Raw genomic sequence first — 23,727 nt, 5'->3', positions numbered from 1 at the left:
GTATGTTTTTATTCTGTTCTCATCTTGGACTGAGCTGAATTATTTATCAGGGTGGTTTTCTGAGTTTGAGAGGCTGGTAGGATGTTGCGCCTATCCGCTGCTCATATTTGGAAATTACAAACATGCTCCTCACAATTTCCACAATGCACAGTTTGGAGCTAAGACTCTGATTTGGCAACATGTAGTCCAACGATCAACCCTCATTGTGATTAAAATAAAAACATTAATTTCTGGGTCTTTTTTTAGCAGTCTTTTGACTCATAGTAAGCACATGATTGTTCTGGGTAGGATGATGACTGATTTAAGCAGAGTACAGAAAGTGGAGAGGAGAACTGAAAAAGGAAGTATAAGGGCAAAGAGAGTGAATGATAAAAGATTATAAAAAAGGACATAAAAAGGAATCAGGAAGTCGTTTAAAGGTTGGGTGGTGGGAGGGGGGGGGGGTGCAGGTGGAGGCACATTCAATAGTAATTTCAAACGATATCGGTCAAATACTTGAAAAGGAAAAGATTATATGGTGCAGGGCACAACATATTAGCACATATAAAAGATTGATTAGATGACAGCAAGCAGAGACTAGGGTTAAATGGGTCTTTGACAGGTTGGCAAGCTGGAACAAGTGGAGTGCTGCAGTGATCAGTGCTAGGGCCTCAACTATTTACAATTTACCTCAATAATTTGGATGAAGGGACTAAACATATGAAACCTAAGTTTACCAATGACACCATGACAGCGAAGAAAATAAATAATCAAAAGGAGGGAGAGAGTCTGCAAAGGGATAAAGACAGATTAAGTGAGTGGGTAAAAGTTTGGCAGGAAAAATAGAAAAACAGCATACTATTCAAATGGAGAGAGATTGAAGAACCCGGTGACACAGAGAAATCTGGGTCTCCTGGTACATGAATCACAAAATGTTACTCTGCAGGTTCAGCAAGTAATTAGGAAGTCTACTGAAATGTGGATGTATATTGCAATGGCAATGGAATATAAAAATAGAGTTTTAGGCAACCGAACAGGGTCTTGGTGAGACCACATATGAGAAGTGATCTTATTGAAACATATAAGATCCGAGGATGATTTGATGGGATAGATGCAAGGAGAATGTTTCCATTCGTGGGTGAGACTAGAACCAGGGGGCACACTTTAAGAATAATAAGTTTAAGACTGTTAAGACCATTTAAGACCAAGTTAAGACCATTTAAGACTGAGTTTAGGAGAATTTTTTTTCTCTCAACGGATTGTTAAAATGTGAAATTCTGTCTCCCAGAAAACAGCCAAGGCTGGGTCATTGAATTTATTCAAGGCAGAGTTAGATAAATTAGACAAAAGAATCAATTACGGGGAGCAGGTGGCAAAGTGAAGTTGGGACCACAACAATCTCAGCCAGGGTTTTATTGAATGGTGGAACAGACTCAAAGAGCTGAACGGACTACTCTTGCTCACAATCCCTATGTTCCAAAAAGTTGGGGATATGGGAAAGATTAGGGCAGTAATTGATAAGAACAAGAAGAACAAAGAACAATTACAGCACAGGAACAGGCCCTTCGGCACTCCAAGCCTGCGCCGATCCAGATCCTCTATATAAAACTGTTGCCTATTTTCTAAGGAGCTGTATCCCTCTGCTCCCTGCCCATTCATGTATCTGTCTACATCTTAAATGATGCTATCATGCCCGCCTCTACCACCTGCGTTCCAGGCACCCACCACCCTCTGCGTAAAGAACTTTCCACGCATATCTCCCTTAAACTTTTCCCCTCTCACCTTGAACTCGTTACCCCTAGTAATTTTAGAACATAGAACGATACAGCGCAGTACAGGCCCTTCGGCCCACGATGTTGCACCCGTGAGGTCCGCCCTCAACCTCCGCCTTTCTAATTAAAATAATCCTAATCTACTCAACCTCTCTTCATAGCTAGCGCCCTCCATACCAGGCAACATCCTGGTGAACCTCCTCTGCACCTTCTCCAAACCATTCACATCCTTTTGGTAATGTGGTGACCAGAACTGTATGCAGTATTCCAAATGTGGCCAAAACAAAGTCTTATACAACTGTAACATGACCTGCCAACTCTTGTACTCAATACTCCTTCTGATGAAGGAAAGCATGCCGTATGCCTCCTTGACCACTCGACCTGCGCAGCCACCTTCAGAGTACAATGGACCTGAACACCCAGATCTCTCTGTACATCAATTTTCCCCAGGGCTTTTTCATTTACTGTATATTTCGCTCTTGATTTGGATCTTCCAAAATGCATCGCCTCGCATTTGCCCGGATTGAGCTCCATCTGCCATTTCTCTGCCCAATTCTCCAATCTATCTATATTCTGCTGTATTCTCTGACAGTCCCCTTCACTATCTGCTACTCCACCAATCTTAGTGTCATCTGCAAACTTGCTAATCAGACCACCTATACCTTCCTCCAGATCATTGATGTATATCACAAACAACAGTAGTCCAAGCACGGATCCCTATGGAACACCACTGGTCACAGTTCTCCATTTTGAGAAACTCCTTTCCACTACTACTCTCTGTCTCCTGTTGCCCAGCCAGTTCTTTATCCATCTAGCTGGTACACGCTGGACCCCATGAGACTTCACTTTCTCCATCAGCCTACCATGGGGAACCTTATAAAACGCCTTACTGAAGTCCGTGTATATGACATCTGCAGCCCTTCCCTCATCAATCAACTTTGTCACTTCCTCAAAGAATTCCATTAAGTTGGTAAGACATGACCTTCCCTGCACAAAACCATGTTGCCTATCACAGATAAGCCCATTTTCTTCGAAATGGGAATAGATCCTATCCCTCAGTATCTTCTCCAGCAGCTTCCCGACCACTGACGTCAAGCTCACTGGTCTATAATTACCTGGATTCTCCCTGCTACCCTTCTTAAACAAAGGGACAACATTAGCAATTCTCCAGTCCACCGGTACCTCACCCGTATTCAAGGATGCTGCAAAGATATCTGTTCAGGCCCCAGCTATTTCCTCTCTCACTGCCCTTAGTAACCCGGGATAGATCCCATCCGGACCTGGAGACTTGTCCACCTTAATGCCTTTTAGAATACCCAACACATCCTCTCTCCTTATGCCGACTTGACCTTGAGTAATTAAACATCTATCCCTAACCTCAACATCTGTCATGTCCCTCTCCTCGGTGAATACCGATGCAAAGTACTCGTTAAGAATCTCACCCATTTTCTCTGACTCCTCGCATAACTTTCCTCCTTTGTCCTTGAGTGGGCCAATCCTTTCTCTAGTTACCCTTTTGCTCCTTATATATGAATAAAAGGCTTTGGGATTTTCCTTAACCCTGTTTGCTAAAGATATTTCATGACCCCTTTTCATCTTCTTGACTCCTCATTTCAGATTGGTCCTACATTCCCGATATTCTTCCAAAGCTTTGCCTGTCTTCAGTGGCCTAGACCTTATGTATGCTTCCTTTTTCCTCTTAGATAGTCTCACAATTTCACCTGTCATCCATGGTTCCCTAATCTTGCCATTTCTATCCCTGATTTTCACAGGGACATATCTGTCCTGCACTCTAATCAACATCTCTTTAAAAGCCTCAAATGTGGATTTACCTTCAAACAGCTGCTCCCAATCCACATTCCCCAGTTCCTGCCGAATTTTGGTAAAGTTGGCCTTTCTCCAATTTAGCACTCTTCCTTCAGGACCACTCTCGTCTTTGTCCATGAGTATTCTAAAACTTACGGAAATGTGATCACTATTCCCAAAGTAATCCCCGACTGAAACTTCAACCATCTGGCCGGGCTCATTCCCCAACACCTGGTCCAGTATGGCCCCTTCCCGAGTTGGACTATTTACATACTGCTCTAGAAAACCCTTCTGTATGCTCCTTACAAATTCTGCTCCATCTAGACCTCTGACACTCAGTGTATCCCAGTCAATGTTGGGAAAATTGAAATCTCCTATCACCACCACTCTGTTGCTCCTACATCTTTCCATAATCTGTTCACATATTTGTACCTATATCTCACGCTTGCTATTTGGAGGTCTGTAGTACAGCCCTAACATTGTTACCGCACCCTTCCTATCTCTGAGCTCTGCCCATATCACCTCACTGGTCGAGTCCGCTATAGTGCCCTCCTTCAGCACAGCAGTGATATCCTCTCTGACCAATAATGCAACTCCTCCACCCCTTTTACCTCCCTCTCTATCCCGCCTGAAGCATCGATATCCTGGGATATTTAGTTGCCAATCATGCCCTTCCCTCAACCAAGTCGCAGTAATAGCAGTAACATCATACTCCCAGGTACTAATCCAAACCCTAAGTTCATCTGCCTTACGAACTACACTTCTTGCATTAAAACAAATGCACCTCAGACCACCTGTCCCTTTGCGTTCATCATCTACTCCCTGCCTACTCTTCCCCTTAGTCACACTGACTTCATGATCTCGTTCCTTACTGGCTTTAGTTACTACCTCCTTACTGTCCACTAACCTTCTCATTTGGCTCCCACCCCCCTGCCACATTAGTTTAAACCCTCCCCAACAGCTTTAGCAAAAGCACCCGCAAGGACATTGGTTCCAGTCCGGCCCAGGTGTAAACCGTCCAATTTGTAGTAGTCCCACCTCCCCCAGAACCGGCCCCAAAAATCTGAACCCCTCCCTCCTGCACCATCTCTCAAGCCACACATTCATCCTGCCTATTCTTTTATTTCTACTCTGACTACCATGTGGCACTGGTAGCAATCCTGAGATTACTACCTCTGAGGTCCGACTTTTTCACTTGGCTCCTAACTCCCTAAATTCTGATTGTAGGACCTCATCCTATTTTTACCTATATCTTTGGTGCCTATATGCACCACGCCAAATGGCTGTTCATCCTCCCCCTTCAGAATGTTCTGCAGCCGATCTGAAACATCCCTGACCTGTGCACCTGGGAGGCAACATACCATTCGGGAGTCTAGTTTTCGAACACAGAACTGCCTATCTACTCTCCTTACAATTGAATCCCTTATGACTATAGCCCTTCCACTCTTTTTCCCACCCTTCTGTACAGCAGAGCCAGCCACGGTGCCATGAACCTGGCTACTGCTGCCTTCCACGGGTGAGCCATCAGTATCCAAAACAGGGAGATGACCGCAGGGGACACCTGCACTGCCTTCCTGCTTTTTCTCTGCATTTTGGTCACCCATTTACTTTCTCCCTCAGCAATCCTAATCTGCGGTGTGACCAATTCGCTAAACGTGCTATCCACGACCTCCTCAGCATCACAGATGCTCCAAAGTGAGTCCATCCGCAGCTCCAGAGCCGTCATGCGGTCTAACAAGAGCTGCAGCTGGACACACTTCCCGCACGTGAAGGAGCCAGGGACATCAGCCACGTCCCTGAGCTCCCACATTGAGCAAGAGGAGCATAACATGGGTCTGAGATCTCCTGCCATTTTAAAACTTAAACTTAGCTTAGTACAACTTTAATATCAAATAATAGATAAATGAAAATGGAAAAAAAGAATAAAATGTTACCAATCACATGATAAAAAAATAGAAAGAGAAAAACCTTACCTTATCAGCATAACATGTTGTGTTGACAAAATGTTGGCAGACATGATGAGCTGAATTAATTCTTTCCATGATAAACATATATGGTTAAGATTGATGGGTCCTTGCACAATACAGGTAATGGGATACTAGACAGTGATACAGATACATCTGTTCATGGAACCCGTAACTGATTAGCTCCCATGATTAACACATATTGAGTCTTTGAATGGCTGCCATCTCAGGGCGAACTCTTGAATTGAACCTCTCAAAGCAAATTTAATTTTCTCAACTGCGAAACCTTGCCATTTCGGTTAAGACATTTGTAAGCAATGATATAATTTGCTGAGGAAATTGGTTACTTATTTGCAATACTGCAAACTTCCTCCAGTCAGCTCCCTGCATCAGAGAATCAGTGTGGAGGATTTTACAAATAACAGATTCTCAATAACCAATATAGGTTCATAAGATATAGGAGCAGAATTTACTCACTCCTTAAATTTACTCACTGTCCCAGCATCCAGCACACTCTGGGGTAGAGAATTCCACAGATTCACACCCCTTTGGGAGAAGTAGTTTCTCCTCAACTCCTGTTTTAAATTTGCTTCCTCTTATCCTGTGACCTCTCGTTCTAAAATGCCCCACAAGAGGGAGCATCCACTCTACGTCCACTTTATCCATACCTATTATCATCTTGAATACCTCAATTTGATATTCTCTCATTCTTCAAAACTGCCCTGAACTGTTCAATCTCTCGCTGTACAACAAACCCCTCATCTGTGGTGTCAACCTAGTGAACCTCTGAACTGCCTCCAATGCCACTACATCTTTCCTCAAATAAGGGGACCAAAACTGTACACAGTACTCCAGGTGCGTTTTCATCAATGCCCTGTATAGTTGCAATAACACTTCCTTACCTTTATCACTATTCCTTTAGCTATAAATGCCAACCTTCCATTCACTTTCTTTATTATCTGTTGTGCCTGCATCCTAATTTTCTGTGACTCATGAGCGGGGACTGCCAGATCCCTCTGCAATGGAGAGTGATATGCATTTTAAATATGCATTTTAAAGCAGGCGTGTGCTGTCATCAGTCACATTCCATGTGGCAATTTCAATGTCAATTGTATCCACACCTTTGTTACATGTGGTGACAATAGTCCGATAGTGTGTGTTGCTAGAATACTTTAAGAACTGCTTTAAGTTTGCATGCTGTTGCTGAATCTGACCATTTGTCATAATGCAGCAGTTTTTCCAAGTTCTTAAGATTTCACCATATTTGCCAATATCAACACTGTCACTTTCCCCTTGAGGCATTGAGAGACCTACTGTTCCTACTAGCATTGTCTTTGAGACCATTCTAGCTTTGAAATGATCATCACAGCTACTTTATTTTGATCCCAACTCTATAATTACTGGCAGTTTTAATAGTTTTCAAAACAGTGAACTTCAGAGAATCATATCCTAAATTGCCCGTAGTGTAAGGTTAAGTGTAGGTGTAGGGGGATTGTTGGGTTACGGGTATACGGGTTACGTGGGTTTAAAGCAGGGTGATCATTGTTCGGCACAACATTGAGGGCCGAAGGGCCTGTTCTGTGCTGTACTGTTCTATGTTCTATATCCGTTTCATGTTTTGGGAGCAAATTTTATAAAATTACCCAGATAATCTGAGAATCGATGCAATGTTTCCCAGAAGTAGAATTTGTATTTTGTAGAAGACAAAATGATAAGATGCATTTATTAATCAATGTTTCCTTCTGACTTTTCTAAATAGACGTATTTGTTTTTAAGAAAACTGAATATATGCGTTTAAAATGTATCTTTTCAATTATTGGTTGGAAATGCATGAATATATTTTTGTGTGTTTTCAGGTACCATTTACATTTACACCATTTGCAGACATTTGATGGTTTTAGCACTTTATGCTAAGGTAAAGTAACAAGCATAATAAATTTGATCTTCTTTACACTTACTGTGGTGGTGATTCTGGTAGTACAGTAGATGTGTCAATCATGGAGCAAAATAATTTTATTTTTATACTGGCCAGCTTCACCTGCTATGTGCTGCTGCAACAGATTTAACCATCGCAGCATATGATAGGTGAAGCTCATGACTCTGTATCTTTTGATTTTCTTTCTACAACAAAACAACTTGCACTTAAAGGGCCTTTAATGCACCAAAAAGTATTGTAAGGTGTTTCACAGGAGTGTTATCAAACAAAATATGACACCTATAAGTTTGCCACTGCCTATATTGAAATGAAAATGAAATGAAAATCGCTTATTGTCACAAGTCGGCTTCAAATGAAGTTACTGTGAAAAGCCCCTAGTCTCCACATTCCGGCGCTATTCGGGAAGGTTGGTACGGGAATTGAACCGTGTTGCTGGCCTGCCTTGGTCTACTTTAAAAGCGAGCGATTTAGCCCTGTGCTAAACCAGCCCCTGTATTTTTAATACTTTTTTATTTTATTCCTGTGTGTGTTGATTCAGCTTTTTTCTGTTCCTTTCTCTGTGTTTACATAAGAACATAAGAACTAGGAGCAGGAGTAGGCCATCTGGCCCCTCGAGCCTGCTCCGCCATTCAATTAGATCATGGCTGATCTTTTGTGGACTCAGCTCCACTTTCCGGCCCGAACACCATAACAGTTTATTCTTCAAAAAACTATCTATCTTTACCTTAAAAACATGTAATGAAGGAGCCTCAACTGCTCCACTGGGCAAGGAATTCCATAGATTCATAACCCTTTGGGTGAAGAAGTTCGTCCTAAACTCAGTCCTAAATCTACTTCCCCTTATTTTGAGGCTATGTCCCCTAGTTCTGCTGTCACCCGCCAGTGGAAACAACCTGCCCGCATCTATCCTATCTATTCCCTTCATAATTTTAAATGTTTCTATAAGATCCCCCCTCATCCTTCTAAATTCCAATGAGTACAGTCCCAGTCTACTCAACCTCTCCTCATAATCCAACCCCTTCAGCTCTGGGATTAACCTAGTGAATCTCCTCTGCACACCCTCCAGCGCCAGTACGTCCTTTCTCAAGTAAGGAGACCAAAACTGAACACAATACTCCAGGTGTGGCCTCACTTTAACACCTTATACAATTGCAACATAACCTCCCTAGTCTTAAACTCCATCCCTCTAGCAATGAAGGACAAAATTCCATTTGCCTTCTTAATCACCTGTTGCACTTGTAAACCAACCTTCTGTGACTCATGCACTAGCACACCCAAGTCTCTCTGAACAGCGGCATGCTTTAATATTTTATCGTTTAAATAATAATCCCGTTTGCTGTTATTCCTACCAAAATGGATAACCTCACATTTGTCAACATTGTATTCCATCTGCCAGACCCTAGCCCATTCACTTAACCTATCCAAATCCCTCTGCAGACTTCCAGTATCCTCTGCACTTTTTGCTTTACCACTCATCTTAGTGTCATCTGCAAACTTGGACACATTGCCCTTGGTCCCCAACTCTTTATACCTGCAAGTGTACCAACTATTCTTTCTCCAGCACACACTATGTGTAGAATAATCAAAATTGCATTTTCAAAGGGGCAGCAGGGTAGCAAGGGGGCAGCAGGGTAGCATGGTGGTTAGCATAAATGCTTCACAGCTCCAGGGTCCCAGGTTCGATTCCCGGCTGGGTTACTGTCTGTGTGGAGTCTGCACGTCCTCCCCCTGTGTGCGTGGGTTTCCTCCGCGTGCTCCGGTTTCCTCCCACAGTCCAAAGATGTGTGGGTTAGGTGGATTGGCCATGCTAAATTGCCCGTAGTGTCCTAATAAATGTAAGGTTAAGGGGGGGGTTGTTGGGTTACGGGGATAGGGTGGATATGTGGGTTTGAGTAGGGTGATCATGGCTCGGCACAACATTGAGGGCCGAAGGGCCTGTTCTGTGCTGTACTGTTCTATGTTCTATGTTCTAAAGCACCATCAATAACTTCAAAACGGGACTTCCGGTGGCGGCGATGTCTGAGTGAGCCGCACATTCGGCGGGCTCTCTCTCCGGCGGGCGTTTAGGGGCTGATTCTCCGCTATAGCGGGACCATGGAGCTGAAAGAAGGCGGCAGCGAAAGTGTTGAGGAGCGGGCTGCGGCACATGGAACAGCGGGAGTCCAGGAGGCAGAAGAAGAGAGAGAAAAAGGGACAGAGACAAGGACCTGAAGAAACTTACCTGGAACCTAAGATGGCGGACACACGGACCCCGGACTCAGCAATCCAGCAGGCGCTGGATAACATGCTCCAGGTAATGAAGTCCAGTTTTGAAGCGCTGAAGCGGGACAGCTTGGACCCAATCCAGAAAGCGGTGGATCAGCTGAACCAGAGGCTGGATGCGCAAGATGTTAAAGTTAAGGAGCTGGGAGAGGCGGTGGAGGAGCAGGCGGATGCGCAGACGGTTGCGGCGCTAGATGTTGACGGGCTGAAGGAGCGGCAGAGAAGACTGCTAGACAGAGTGGAGGAGCTGGAGAATAGAGCCCGCAGGAACAACCTGAGGATGGTCGGCCTCCCGGAGGGGGCTGAGGGAGCTGATGCCGCAGCGTTTGTAGCAGACCTATTGATGCAGCTGATGGGGGCCGAAGCCTTTCCGCGACTGCCGGAGCTGGAGTGGGTATACAGAGTGCAGGCGAGGCGGGGGCGGCCGGGCGGACCCCCCCCCCCAACCTCCCCCCCCCCCCCCCCCCCTGCCTGATGGTGATTAGGTTCCACAGGTTCGTGGACAAGGAGTGGGTGCTGCGGTGGGCAAAGAGCGCCAGGAGCAGCACGTGGAACAACAGTGTCCTCCGCATTTGCCAGGACCTAAGCCAGGAGGTGGCTCGTGGGCGAGCACCCTTTAAGAATGTCAAGGAGGTGCTGTTCAAGAAGCACGTGAAGTTTGGTCTGCTGTTCCCGGCTCGTCTATGGGTCACGCACCAGGGTCAACACCACTACTTCTCCGAGCCTGAAGAAGCGATGGACTTTGCGAGGGATCAGGGGCTGGTCCCGAAAAGAGGCCGCACGGACGCGAATTAGGGCCCGAGGACTACCGTAGGAAGGTACGCCGAATGGGCCTGGATTGCTGTTCAACGGTTTGCTGGGTCAAAGGTGCCAAGCGGAACGTTTGGGACTCTTTTCTTTGTTCATGGACATTGGTTTTGGATTTTTTTTTATTGTTTGTTTTTTCTCTTATGTTTTTGTTTTTTCCTATTTTTTCTGTTTTTTCATTTTTGGGCGGATTTGTAATTTTTGTGCAGCTCGCGGAGGACACTGGAGCCGGCACGGTAACGAAGGGGGGCCGGTCAGCAAGGGGGGCCAAGGACGTGGGCTGGGGGTTTTTTTTTGTTTTGTTTTTGTCCATGCCTTCCTGTGCCAGTGAGTTTGCTCCAGTGGGTTGGAGAGGGGGATGGGGCGCCGGGGAGTGGGGAGGAGGACGGGGAAACAATGGGAATGAGACAGGAAGGCGCCGGAGTGCTGAGTCACCGGGCTAGCAGATTGGCTAGTCAAGGGAGTCAGGTGGGGGGGGGAGATCACAGCCAGTGGATGGGGGTATAGGGGGGGGGGGTTGTTCTGCTGACGTGGGAGGGACTTGAAATAGGCACTGGAAGGGAGGTCGAGGGTGGAGGCAGCCAACAGGCGGGCCAGGAATGACGCGACGCACGGGCCGGGGCCGGCCCGAGAAAGGCTATTGGCTGGGGGGGGGGGGGGGGGGGGGGGGGGGGGGGGGGGTTGTGCCCCCGACCAGGCTGATCACCTGGAACGTCAGGGGCTGAATGGGCCGGTTAAGAGGGCGCGGGTGTTCGCGCACTTGCGGGCTCTGAGGGCGGACGTAATTATGTTGCAGGAGACACATCTGAAAGTGTCTGACCAGACCAGGCTAAGGAAGGGCTGGATTAGCCAGGTCTTCCACTCGGACTTGGACTCGAAGTCCAGGGGGGTGGCAATCATGATCAACAAGCGGGTGCAATTTTGAGGCGGAGGGCATAGCCGCAGACAGGGGGGGCAGATACCTGATGGTACGGGGCAGACTGGAGGGGAGCAGAGTGGTGCTGGTGAATATATATGCCCCGAACTGGGATGACGTGGACTTAATTAAAAGAGTGCTGGGGAAGATCCTGGACCTGGACTCTCGCAGGCTAATAATGGGGGGGGGACTTTAACATGGTCCTTGACCCTGCTTTGGATCGGTCGTGTCCCAGAACGGGGAGACTCCCAGCAATGGCAAGGGAGCTGAAAGGGTTTATGGAGCAAATGGGGGCAGTGGACCCCTGGAGAGCCAGACAGCCGACAGGAAGGGGCTACTCGTTTTACTCGCACGTCCATAAAGTATATTCTAGGATAGATTTCTTCGTACTATAGGGGAGGTAAAGAACACGGAATATTCGGCAATTACTATCTCAGACCATGCCCCGCGCTGGGTAGACCTGCAGATCGGGGGGGGCGAGCTACCAACGCCCGCAATGGAGGCTAGACGTGGGACTGCTGTCGGAGAAGGGGATCTGTGAGAGGCTTCGGAGGTGTATGCAAAATTACCTGGAGGTGAATGACACGGGGGAGGTCTCAGCGGCGACCCTGTGGGAGGCGCTAAAGGCAGTAGTGCGGGGGGAGCTGATTTCAATTGGGGCCCACAGAGCCAAGGCAGACAGGGCAGAGATGGATAGATTGGTCAGGGAAATGGGTCGGATAGATGAAGAGCACGCGGAGTCCCCGGGGGAGGTTTTACTCAGGGAGAGGCAGAGACTACAGGCAGAACTGGCGGCACTATCCACGAGTAGGGCCGTGGAACAGCTTAGGAAGGCGAGGAGCGTGGTGGACGAGCATGGGGAAAAGGCTAGCAGACTGTTAGCGCAGCAACTCAGGAGGAGGGAGGCGGCCAGGGAAATAGGTAGAGTGATGGATGGGGAGGGGCGCAAAGTGGAGGACCTGGCAGGATTAAATAAGGTATTCCGGGACTTCTATTGCCAGCTGTATACTTTGGAGCCGCCGGAAGAACCGGAGGAGATGAAAAGGTTTCTGGACGGGTTAACATTCCCAACAGTAGGTGGGGGGCGAGTGGATGAGCTGGGGGCCCCGATTAGAGTGGAGGAGGTATTGGGGGGCCTAAAGGCCATGCAGTCGGGGAAAGCCCCGGGGCCGGATGGATACCCAGTAGAGTTCTATAGGAAGTTTTCTGAGCTGGTGGGCCCGGTCTTGGCGAGGGTTTTCAATGAGGCAAGGGACAGAGGGACCCTGCCGCCGACAATGTCGCAAGCCACTATATCACTGATATTGAAGCGGGGTAAAGACCCGGAGACGTGCGGGTCCTACAGGCCAATCTCCTTGATTAATGTTGATGCCAAGCTCCTGGCAAAGGTACTGGCGGTTAGAATGGAGGACTGCGTACCGGAGGTGATTGGGGAGGACCAAACTGGGTTTGTGAAAGGTAGGCAGCTGGCGGCCAACCTGAGAAGATTACTTAATGTGATAATGATGCCCCCGGCGGGCAGGGAGGTGGAGGTAGTGGTGGCGATGGACGCCGAGAAGGCCTTTGACCGGGTGGAGTGGTACTATCTATGGGAGGTGCTCAGACGCTTTGGGTTCGGGGAGGGACTGGTGGATTGGATCAAATTATTGTATCAGGCCCCGAGGGCCAGCGTCAGGACTAACAGAGAAGTGTCGGAGTACTTTAGGCTGTACCGAGGGACCAGACAGGACTGCCTGCTCTCCCCGCTGCTGTTTGCGCTGGCCATAGAGCCGCTGGCGATTGCGCTGAGAGCCGCAGAGGGATGGAAGGGGATGGTGAGGGGCGGGGTAGAACATAGGGTCTCTCTTTACGCAGACGACCTGCTCCTGTACGTGCCGGACCCAGTGGCCGGGATGGGAAGTATACTGGGAATGTTGAGGAAGTTCGGCCAGTTTTCAGGATACAAATTAAATACGACCAAGAGTGAAATGTTTGTGGTACAGGCAAGGGGCCAGGAGAACAGATTGAGAGGGCTACCGTTTCGGCTGGTTGAGGAAAATGTCCGGCATTTGGGAATCCAGGTGGCACGAGATTGGGACAGGCTGCACAAGTTAAATTTGGCCAGGGTGGTGGAGCAAATGAAGGGAGAGTTTCGGAGATGGGATGCACTCCCGCTGTCGCTGGCAGGGAGGGTGCAGACTGCAAAGATGACAATCCTCCCTAGATTTCTGTTTGTTTTTCAGTGCCTCCCGATCTTTGTCCCACAGTGCTTCTTCAAAAGAGTTAACAGGATGATAATGGGCTTTGTCTGGGCGGGAAAATCCCTGCGCGTGAAGAAGGCGATGCTGGAGAGGAACCGCAGCGAGGGAGGGCTGGCTTTGCCGAGTCTGATTAATTATTACTGGGCGGCCAACATCGCTATGATAAGGAAGTGGATGGTGGGAACGGGGTCTATCTGATAGCGGGTGGAGGCGGCTTTGTGCAGGGGCTCCAGCTTGGCAGCCCTGGTCACGGCTCCTCTATCGCTGCCGCCGGCCAGGTACTCCACCAGCCCGGTAGTGGTGGCGACCCTGTGGGTATGGGGCCAGTGGAGGGGGCATGTAGGGGAGACGGGGGCGTCGGTTTGGGCGCCAATCTGCGACAACCATCGGTTTGCCCCCGGGAGTATGGCTGGGGGGTTTCGAGCATGGCGGCGGGCGGGGGTGGGAAGGGTGGGCGATATGTTCCTGGAAGGGAGCTTTGCGAGTTTGAGGAGCTTGGAGGAGAAATTTGGGCTGGTAAGGGGAAATGATTTTAGGTACCTACAGTTGCGGGACTTTGTTCGTAGACAGGTCCCATCTTTCCCACGCCTCCCGCCAATGGGGATCCAAGACAGAATAGTCTCTAGGGTAGAAGAAGGGGAGGGTAGAGTCTCTGATATTTATAAGGTGCTCATGAGGGAGGAAGGGTCCCAGACGGAGGAACTGAAACTTAAATGGTAGGAGGAGCTAGGTGGGGAAATGGAGGACGGGCTGTGGGCAGAGGCCCTGAGTAGGGTAAATTCGACCGCAACATGTGCCAGGCTCGGGCTGATTCAATTTAAGGTCATTCACCGGGCCCACATGACAGTGGCTCGGATGAGCAAATTCTTTGGGATAGAGGACAAATGCGCTAGGTGCGCGGGAGGACCAGCGAACCACGTTCACATGTTTTGGGAATGCCCTAAGCTTAGGGGGTACTGGGAGGGATTTGCGGGCGTCATGTCCCGGGTGCTAAAAACAAGGGTGGCGATGGGTCCAGGGGTGGCAATTTTTGGGGTTTCGGAAGACCCGGGAGTCCAGGGGGAGAAAGAGGCCGATGTTTTGGCCTTTGCCTCCCTGATAGCCCGGCGACGAACACTATTGGCGTGGAGGGACTCAAAGCCCCCGAAGACTGAGTTGTGGCTTGCGGACATGTCGAGTTTCCTAGGTATGGAAAAAATTAAGTTTGCCTTGAGGGGATCTGTTCAGGGGTTCGCCCGGAGGTGGCAACCATTTTGTGACTTCTTTGCGGGAGAGTGAGCGTCAGCAGCGGGGGAGTAGAGTAGGAGGGATAAAATGGCGGGTAGTACCGGTGGGAGAGGAGCGGGCTTGTGCAGTATGTTACGATTGAAGTATTGAAAGTACGTGGATGTTTGCACATTTCTGCCTTTTTTGCTTTCTTTCTGTTGATGTCTGTAACTGTTTACAAAGCCAAAAACTACCTCAATAAAATTGTTTATTAAAAAAAGAAATAACTTTGGATAATCTGTTTTAGTGAAGGACGTTAAGGGGTAATTGTTGGGACTCCTTGATGCCATATTCGGTCAAATGCTGTTTTGATGTCAAGGGCAGTTACTCTCACCTCACCTCTGGCATTCAGTTCTTTTGTCCATGTTTGAACCAAGGTTGTAATGAGGCCAGGAGCTGAGTGACCCTGGCGGAACCAAACTGAGCGTTCGTGAGCAGGTTATTGCTGAATAAGTGCTGCTTGATGAGAGCTGTTGATGACACCTTCCATCACTTTGCTGATGATGGCGAGTAGACTGATAGGTTAGCAATTGGCTGGGATGGATTTGTCCTGTTTCTTTTGTACAGGACACACCAGGGAAACTTACCACATTGTCGGGTAGATGCTAGTATTGCAGTTGTACTGGAGCAGCTTGGCTAGGGGTGCGGACGTTCTGAACATAAGTATTCAGTACTATTGCCAAAATGTTGTCATAGCCCATAGGCAGTACGGTAGCACAGTGGTTAGCATTGTTGCTTCACAGCGCCAGGGACCCGGGTTTGATTCCCGGCTTGGGTCACTGTCTGTTTGGAGTCTGCACATTCTCCCTGTGTATGAGTGGATTTCCTCTGGGTGCTCCGGTTTCCTTCCACAAATCCCGTAAAACGTGCTTGTTCGGTGAATTGGACATTCTGAATTCTCCCTCAGTGTGCCCAAACAGGCGCCATAAAGTGGCAACTAGAGGAATTTCACAGTAACTTCATTGCAGACTTAATGCAAGCCTACATGTGACAATAAAGATTATTGTTATGGTCCTTTGGGGGCGATTTGCAAGCCGAGAGGAGCTGGGAGAGAAGTATAGCTTTTTCAGTATCCAGTGCCTTCAGCCTTTTCTTGATATCACATGAAGTGAATCGTATAGGCTGAAAACTGACATCTATAATGCTGGGGACGTCTGGAGGAGAACAAGGTGGATCATCCTCTCGGCACTTCTGGCTGAAGATTGCTGCAAATGCTTCAACCTTGACTTGCACAGATCTGCTTGGTTTTTCCATTCTTGAGGATGGCCATATTTGTGGCGCCGCCTCCTCCATTTCGTTGTGCAATTGTCTTCCACCATTCAGGGCTAGATGTGGCAGGACTGCGGAGCTTAGATCTGATGTGTGGTTGTGGAATCGCTTAGCTCTGTTTATTACCTACTGGTTATGCTGTTATTCCTGTGTTGTTGCTTCACCAGGTTGACACCTCATTTTTAGGTATGCCTGGTGTTGCTCCTAACATGTTCTCTGACACTCTTCATTGACCCAGGGTTGATCCTCTGGCTTGGTGGTAATGGTAGAGTGGAGGCCATGCCAGGCCATGAGGTTGCAGGTTGTGGTTGAGTACAATTCTTCTGTGGCCCACAGTTCCTCATAGATGTCCAGTCTTGAGTGCTAGATCTGTTCGGTCTATCCCATTTAGTACGGTGGTAGTGCCACACATGGTGGAGGGTATCTTCAATATGAGTGTTGTAGGCGGAGGCAAAGACTCCACGAGAGGCCAGGCTGACAAGGTACAACTCACTTTATTCCACACTAGCCACAATAATCACTCCTCTCCACCCCCGGCAGGGTTTCCTTCCCCGAACTGCTTCCAGGTCGGGGTTTATATTCTGTGGGGAGCTCCTCCAATTGGGAGGAAGTTCTGTCCCCTCGTCTCCAGAGTAGCTCATACTCTGAGGTGTAAGAGGGGAATCTTTCTCTGAGCTCCTGCTGCTTCTGGCTGTATCCCTGCTTCCAGACCTGGTGCGTTATTCTGTATGCTGGCTGCCTTTTCCGGAATTTGAAGCCTTGACTGTGGCTAGGGTGAATGATGCTACAACTGGTTGGATGGAGGGGAAGTTGCTTGCAGGATAGAGAGAGAATAGTTCTTGCCTGCCTGCAGTTACCACACATGAGAATCGTACGTGTTACTGGCTGCCTTTCTGCTTATCAGCTGGGAATGGAGCACGGGGCGGATTTAGATTTGCCTACTGCCGGGCTGAAAGTGGAGGAGAACGGACTCGCCTTTGCAGTTTTGAACTGGATGGTGTTCGGAGACGAATGCCGGAACTGGAACAGCAGCAGGGTGTTGGCCCAATTGACCATGTGTACTGCTTGTTGGTTTTGTTTTATTGTTGGGGGATTGTATGGTTATTATTGTATTTTTGTTGTGGATTTTTTGTGGCTCGCAGTTGGGTGCTCGCCAGCTGCGGCCCTCCTGCTTCTGTGCACTGGGGATTGACGGGTCCCTCCCAGTGCTAGTGAGGGGGAGGGGTGTTCTCTCTCTCTCTCCTCAACCGTGCGCTGCCTTTCCTTTTCCTGTGAACTATGCTGCTTGCATATGGTGGGGGGTGATCATGCGCTGGCTTGAGTGCTGGCGGCTTTGCCTTGTACTTAATTATTTATTGGGTTTCTTGTGGTTGCTCTGTATTTCTTTTTGTAAAGGTAGTTCTTTTTCTCTCTTTCCCCCATGCCCCGTATTGGTGTGTCCCATTCCAGTGGTCTGTGCTGCTCATTTTGGCACCTTTCCATCAATGTGAGACTGCCAATGGGAGGGGTGGGGGGAGAGGTGGCCATATACTGGCTTTGCAGCCGATGCTTTGTGAAAAGAACTGTTCTGGGTTGGACTGCGCTTCCTCTTGAGGGGGGGGCAGCGGGTAGGGGTGTTCTCTCTCTCTCACACTGTGCCCTGCCCCGTTGTCCCCTTTGCTGGTTGTCTGTGCTGCTCGTTTGGGTACATTTCCACCGATGTGGGGCTACAGTTGGGGTCGGGGGGAGGGGTGGATGGGGGGGTGGGGGGTTTCGGTGGTGGGAGTGTACTGGCTTGAGAGCTGGTGGTTTTGTTTTTTTGGTGACTTATAAATACCTTTTGTATATTACTCATTTTCATGGCTGTTTTTAGCATATTGCTGATTCTTTTGTATTCTTGAGTTGTCAATAAACTTAAAATATTTGGAGGAGGAGAATCGGATGCTACACAAGCTCTGTCCTTGTACGGGGGTCATAACAGTGAAGACAGGACTTTGTCTCCACAAAGACTGTGCGGTGGTCACTTCTAATGATACTGTCATCGACAGATGCATCTACAGCATCCTTTATAAGGGGAGATAGTTCGAAGAATATTATGACGGGGGGAAATGTAGAATCTTTGAGATTTGGGTGGAAGATATCTTAAAAAGTCAGGAAAAATTATAGATTTGACAAAAATGGGAGGTACGATTTAAATACTTGACGAGAAAGGGCGGCACAGTGGCGCAGTAGTTAGCACTGTTTCCTCACGGCGCCAAGGACCCAGGTTCGATCCCAGCCTTGGGCCACTGTCCGTGTGGAGCTTGCACATTCTCCCCATGTCTGCGTGGGTCTCACCCCCACAACCCAAAAAGATGTGCAGTGTAGGTGAATTGGCCACGCTAAATTGCCCTAAATTGGAAAAAAAGAATTGGGTATTCTAAATTGATTATTAAAAACTTGACAAGAGAGGTTCTCAGTGAGATAGAGAGTGACCAGGAAGGATAATCTTAGACATGCCTTTTCTTTTTTCTCCGGTTTAGTGGGCGGCACGATAGCACAGTGGTTAGTACCGTTGCTTCACAGCGCTAGGGTCCGGGTTCGATTCCTGCTTGGGTCACTGTCTGTGTGAAGTCTGCGTGGGTTTCCTCTGGGTGCTCCTGTTTCCTCCCACAAGTCCCGAAAGATGTGCTGTTAGGTGAATTGGACATTCTGAATTCTCCCTCTGTGTACCCGGAGTATGGCGACAAGGGGAATTTCACCGTAACTTCATTGCAGTGTGAATGTAAGCCTATTTGTGTCAATAATAAAGACTTATTATTATTATTTTTTAACTTTCATATATACTTTAAAGAAGCCATTTTTTTAAGCTGATGTCTCAATATTTACATCACTATCTTTAAATGCCTATTGGTTCTATCTGCACGAATGAGAGTAGTTTGCATATGTATAAATGAGAGTTAGGGAGCATACATAAACATGTAAATTAAATATTACAGTGTAAGTTGATTGGAAGGAATTATTTTCTGCTTGTCCCTCGTTTTGTTAAGTATTTGATAATGTTGAAAATATAACATAATTGTTTTACTGTTTGGTCAGGCCTTTGAATATATACTGTGGGCAGCCATCTGCATGGAAACATCTTTTCCACTTTCCACAGTTCGCTATCTAAGATGGAGGACCACCCTTTATACTGCCGTGTGTCAGTGTTACTATGACTGTGAATGTGACATAGTTGGAGAGGTATGGTATTTTAATATAGCTATTGCAAAATCTACCTGTTTCATTATTAGTATGAAGCCTGAATCTATTTTGCATATGCCATTTAGGGTCCACATAATACATGCTTCAAAAATGCAATATCGTGCATGGAAAAATACTTTAAAAATATATATATTTTTATTCAAAGTATTTTCATTTTTACACAAAACACAACCATCATATAATCAAGCCACCCCACTACCGTAAACACCATACACACCCCATTTTCTAACTAATTCATACAAACCCAACCACCACCCATCAACTGCCCGTAGATATCAGACATCCTATCCTCCCCTATCTCATCCTGGGACACAATCTTTTCGAGCAACAAAGGGGGATCGTGGAAACCTAGCCATCTCTTTCCAAATAAAATCCATAATCTGTAAGACCAAAACTGAAACTTCTCATCCAATTCTGCCAACTCTGCAAGCCTACCTTCCATGAATAAATATCTAAACCCCTCCGGCATCCACATCCTATACGTTGCATCCAATCTGCTGGAATAATCAGTGACTTCCATAGATCGGCACCCAAAATGATGTGCCCTCAATCTTAAAATGCTGCCTGAGCGGAATACAGGCACTTAATGTGGCTTCCACCATCAGGCTCCTGGTGAATCTAGCCGGCGAGAACAGAAGGGTCGCATGACCAGTGCCCTCAGACTTGTCCCCCTATGGCTCATGGCGCCGAGGACCCAGTTCGATTCTGGCCCAGGGTCTCTGTCCGTGTGTAGTTTGCACATTCTGCCTGTGTCTGCAAGAGTCTCACCCCCACAAACCAAAGATGTGCAGGGGAGATGAATTGGCCATGCTAAATTGCCCCTGAATTGGAATTAAAAAAAAAAAGACTTTCCCCCTATATGACACCTCCTCCATCTGCCCCCACACGGACCCCTTCTCCACATCCCACATCCTCACCTTCTCAACGTTCACCACCCAATAATACTTCTACAAGTTCGGCAGAGCCAGGTCCCCTCCCTGCCTATCCCTCTCCAAAAAAACCCGAAAGTGGTGCTTTCCCTGGTCATGTGAAGTTTGTGATCATCCTAATTACCCTCCTGAAAAATGACTTTGGCACGGACAATGGGAGAAACAAACAAAACCTTCGGGAAGACCATCGTCTTCACAGTCTGGACCCATTCCGCCAATGATAACTGGAGTACTTCTTAAAATCCTCGCTCAGCCCATCCACCAGATTAGCCAAATGCAATTTATGTAGCTGAGCCTAACTATGCCGTGTCCCCAAATAACGAAAGCTCGAATTGACTAGACGAAACAGTAACTTCTCCAGCCCCCTCCCCTGTACCTGAGCATTGACCGCAAATACTTCACTCTTCCTTACTATAAGACATAGGAGCAGAATTAGGCCACTCGGCCCACTGAGTCTGCTCCACCATTCAATCATGGCTCATATTTTCTGATCCCCATTCTCCTGCCTTCCTCCCACAACCCCGACCCCCTTATTAATCAAGAACCTATCTATCTCTGTCTTAAAGACACTCAGTGATTTGGCCTCCACAGCCTTCTGTGGCAAAAAGTTCCACAGATTTACCACCCTCTGGCAGAAGAAATTCCTCCTCATCTCTCTTTTAAAGGATCGTCCCTTTAGTCTGAGATGGTGTCCTCTGGTTCTAGTTTTTACTATAAGTGGGAACATCCTCTCCACGTCCACTTTATCCAGGCCTCGCAGTATCCTGTAGCTTTCAATAAGATCCACCTCATCCTTCTAAATGCAACGAGTACAGACCCAGAGTCCGCAACTGTTCCTCATACAACAAGTTCTTCATTCCAGGGATCATTCTTGTGAACCTCCTCTGGACCCTTTCCAAGGCCAGCACCCTTTCCGGGGCCCAAAACTGCTCACAGTACTCCAAATGGGAGAACTTTATACAGCCTCAGAAGTACCTCCCTGGTCTTGTATTCTAGCCTCTTGACAAGAATGCCAACATTGCATTTGCCTTCTTAACTGCTGACTGAAACTGAACGTTAACCTGAAGAGAATCGTGAACAAGGATCCCAAGTCCCTTTGTGCTTCTGATTTCCTAAGCATTTCTCTATTTAGAAAATAGTTTATGCCTAAATTCCTCCTTCCAAAGTGCATAACCTCACATTTTTCCACATTGTATTTTATTTGCCACTTCATTGCCCACTTTCCCAGCTTATTCAAATCCTTCTGCAGCCCCCTTGCTTCCTCAATACTACCTGTCCCTCGACAGATCTTTGTATCATCTGCAAACTTAGCAACAGTGCCTTCAGTTCCTTCTTCCAGATCATTAATGTATATTGTGAAAAGTTGTGGTCCCAACACCGACCCCTGAGGCACACCACTCGTCACCAGCTGCCATCCTGAAAAAGACCCCTTTGTCCCAGTCTCTGCCTTCTGCCAGTCAGCCAATCCTCTATCCATGCCAGGATCTTACATTAAGTTTATACCCTGAAAATGACCCAAATTTCAGCAGAATCACCTAAATGACCTGAATACTTGCAATTGGGTGCGTGACTTATAGCAGGAGGTCGTCCGCGTACAGGAGAACCTGATGCTCCACCTCTCTCTCTATTTCTCTCCACACTGTTTGAAGCCCGAAGTGCCATTGCCAGTGGCTCAATTGGCAATGTAAAGAGCAACGTGGACAGTGGACACTCGTGCCTCATTCCCTGATGCAGGTACAAGAACCTTGAACTTGTAGAGTCAGTGTGTACACTTGCGGTCGGGGCCCTGTACAACATCTTAATCCAACCGACAAACTCCAGCCCCAAATCAAACCGTCCAAGAAATTCAAAAAGGTGCTCCCACTCAACCTGGTAAAGTGTCTTTTCCTCGTACATAGACCCGTGGGTCATCATCACCACATTCAACAACCTTGTAGTGTTCAACGACAACTGTCGCCCCGTCACTAACCACATTTGATATTCGGCTATCACCCTGGCACTCAATTCTGCAAGCGCGTCACCAACACTGAAGCCAACAACTTCACGTCTACATTCAGAAGCGATTTCCCAATACGACCAACACTCCTCTGGATCTTTATCTTTCTTCAAAATAAGCAAAATCATGCCTGTGCCAGCGTGGGCAGTAGCTCCCCCTTATGAAGTTAATCATTAAACATTTCCACCAGGAGCGGACTCAGCTCTGTAGCAAACATTTTGTAAAATTCTGCTGGGTATCCATCGAGCCCGGGGCCTTCCAGACTGCATCGACCCAATGCATCCCATCACATCCTCCAACCCAAATGGAGCACCTAACCCTGATCTTTCCCCATCTCCACCACTGGGAAATCCAAGCAATGCAAAAAAAATTTCATGTCAGAATCCCTTTCCTTCGGCTCCGACCTGTGCAGCCCCCGGTAGTAGGCCGGAAACACCCCATTCACTTTCCCTGACTCGTGGGGCAGATACAGAAGACCAGAGGGGCAGTATATGAGTACGGGGAGAAGGCGAACAGGATGTTGGCCCACCTTGTGTACCGAGGAGAAAAACGAATACACCTTGTCCCATGGATGCAAAAACCTCCATGAATCCACCTCTCCTATCTCCTATGTAAACACCCCAAACACCTTTGCTCCCCCAACAGGGCCAGCGAGCGCAGCCGAGACATATCCATCCTCGGGTCCAGCACAATATTCAAATCCCCCCATTATCACTGGTGAGTATCCCAGTCCGGTATGGCTGCTAACATCCTCCTCACAAATCCAACGGGGTATGCATGCAGACCAATACCACCAACCTGCCCTCCAGTGCCCCCATCACTGTCACGGACCTGCCCCCTTGATCCGCGACCACCTTCTCCATTTGGAGCCTCACCCGTTTACCCATCAGTATAGCCACCCGTCGCTCCCTGTTATCGAAGCCAGAATGGAACACCTGGTTCACTCAGCCCTTTTCGGCCTTGTCTGGTCCTTTACACTCAGATGGGTCTCCTGTAACGGCACCACGTCCGTTTACAGGCCCTTCATATGCGGGAAAGCTCGAACTCTCTTCAACAGTCCCCCTAATCCACATACGCTCCACGTCCCCACTCTGACTGGGCGTTTCTCTCCTCCCCTGCTATTTCTACCCACCATGACCATCCTTCCCTGAGGGGTGTGCACCAGAGCAATAGGTCAGAAGGTGAAAAACTTGAGGGAGAACTAGGAAATAGGGCCACTATGGCTCCGAGGAAGAGCAGACTGGGAGATGTTGCTGAAAACTGCGGGACTGGTGGCCCGAAGTGCATATGTTTTAATGCAAGAAGTATAACAGGGAAGACAGATAAACATAGAGATTGGATTAGTACTTGGAACTATGATGTT

The 23,727-nt window shown here is 47.8% G+C and overlaps 1 protein-coding gene across 2 annotated transcripts in view; it reads left to right on the top strand.

The window, feature by feature from the left end:
- The window catches only part of cfap54 (cilia and flagella associated protein 54), a 763,542-nt gene that overhangs the window by 51,494 nt on the left and 688,321 nt on the right, over positions 1-23,727 (top strand). For both annotated transcript variants that reach the window (XM_038810895.1, XM_038810894.1), the window contains 2 exons: positions 7,378-7,436; positions 19,275-19,418. In XM_038810895.1, coding sequence (XP_038666823.1) covers positions 7,378-7,436; positions 19,275-19,418 — 203 coding nt within the window. The remainder of the gene's footprint in view (positions 1-7,377; positions 7,437-19,274; positions 19,419-23,727) is intronic.

Source organism: Scyliorhinus canicula, chromosome 11 (genome assembly GCF_902713615.1).
Source record: "Scyliorhinus canicula chromosome 11, sScyCan1.1, whole genome shotgun sequence".
NCBI classification, from domain to species: Eukaryota; Metazoa; Chordata; class Chondrichthyes; order Carcharhiniformes; family Scyliorhinidae; genus Scyliorhinus; species Scyliorhinus canicula.
Note: the sequence above shows the minus strand (reverse complement) of the source record. Positions and strands in the feature narration are given on the sequence as shown.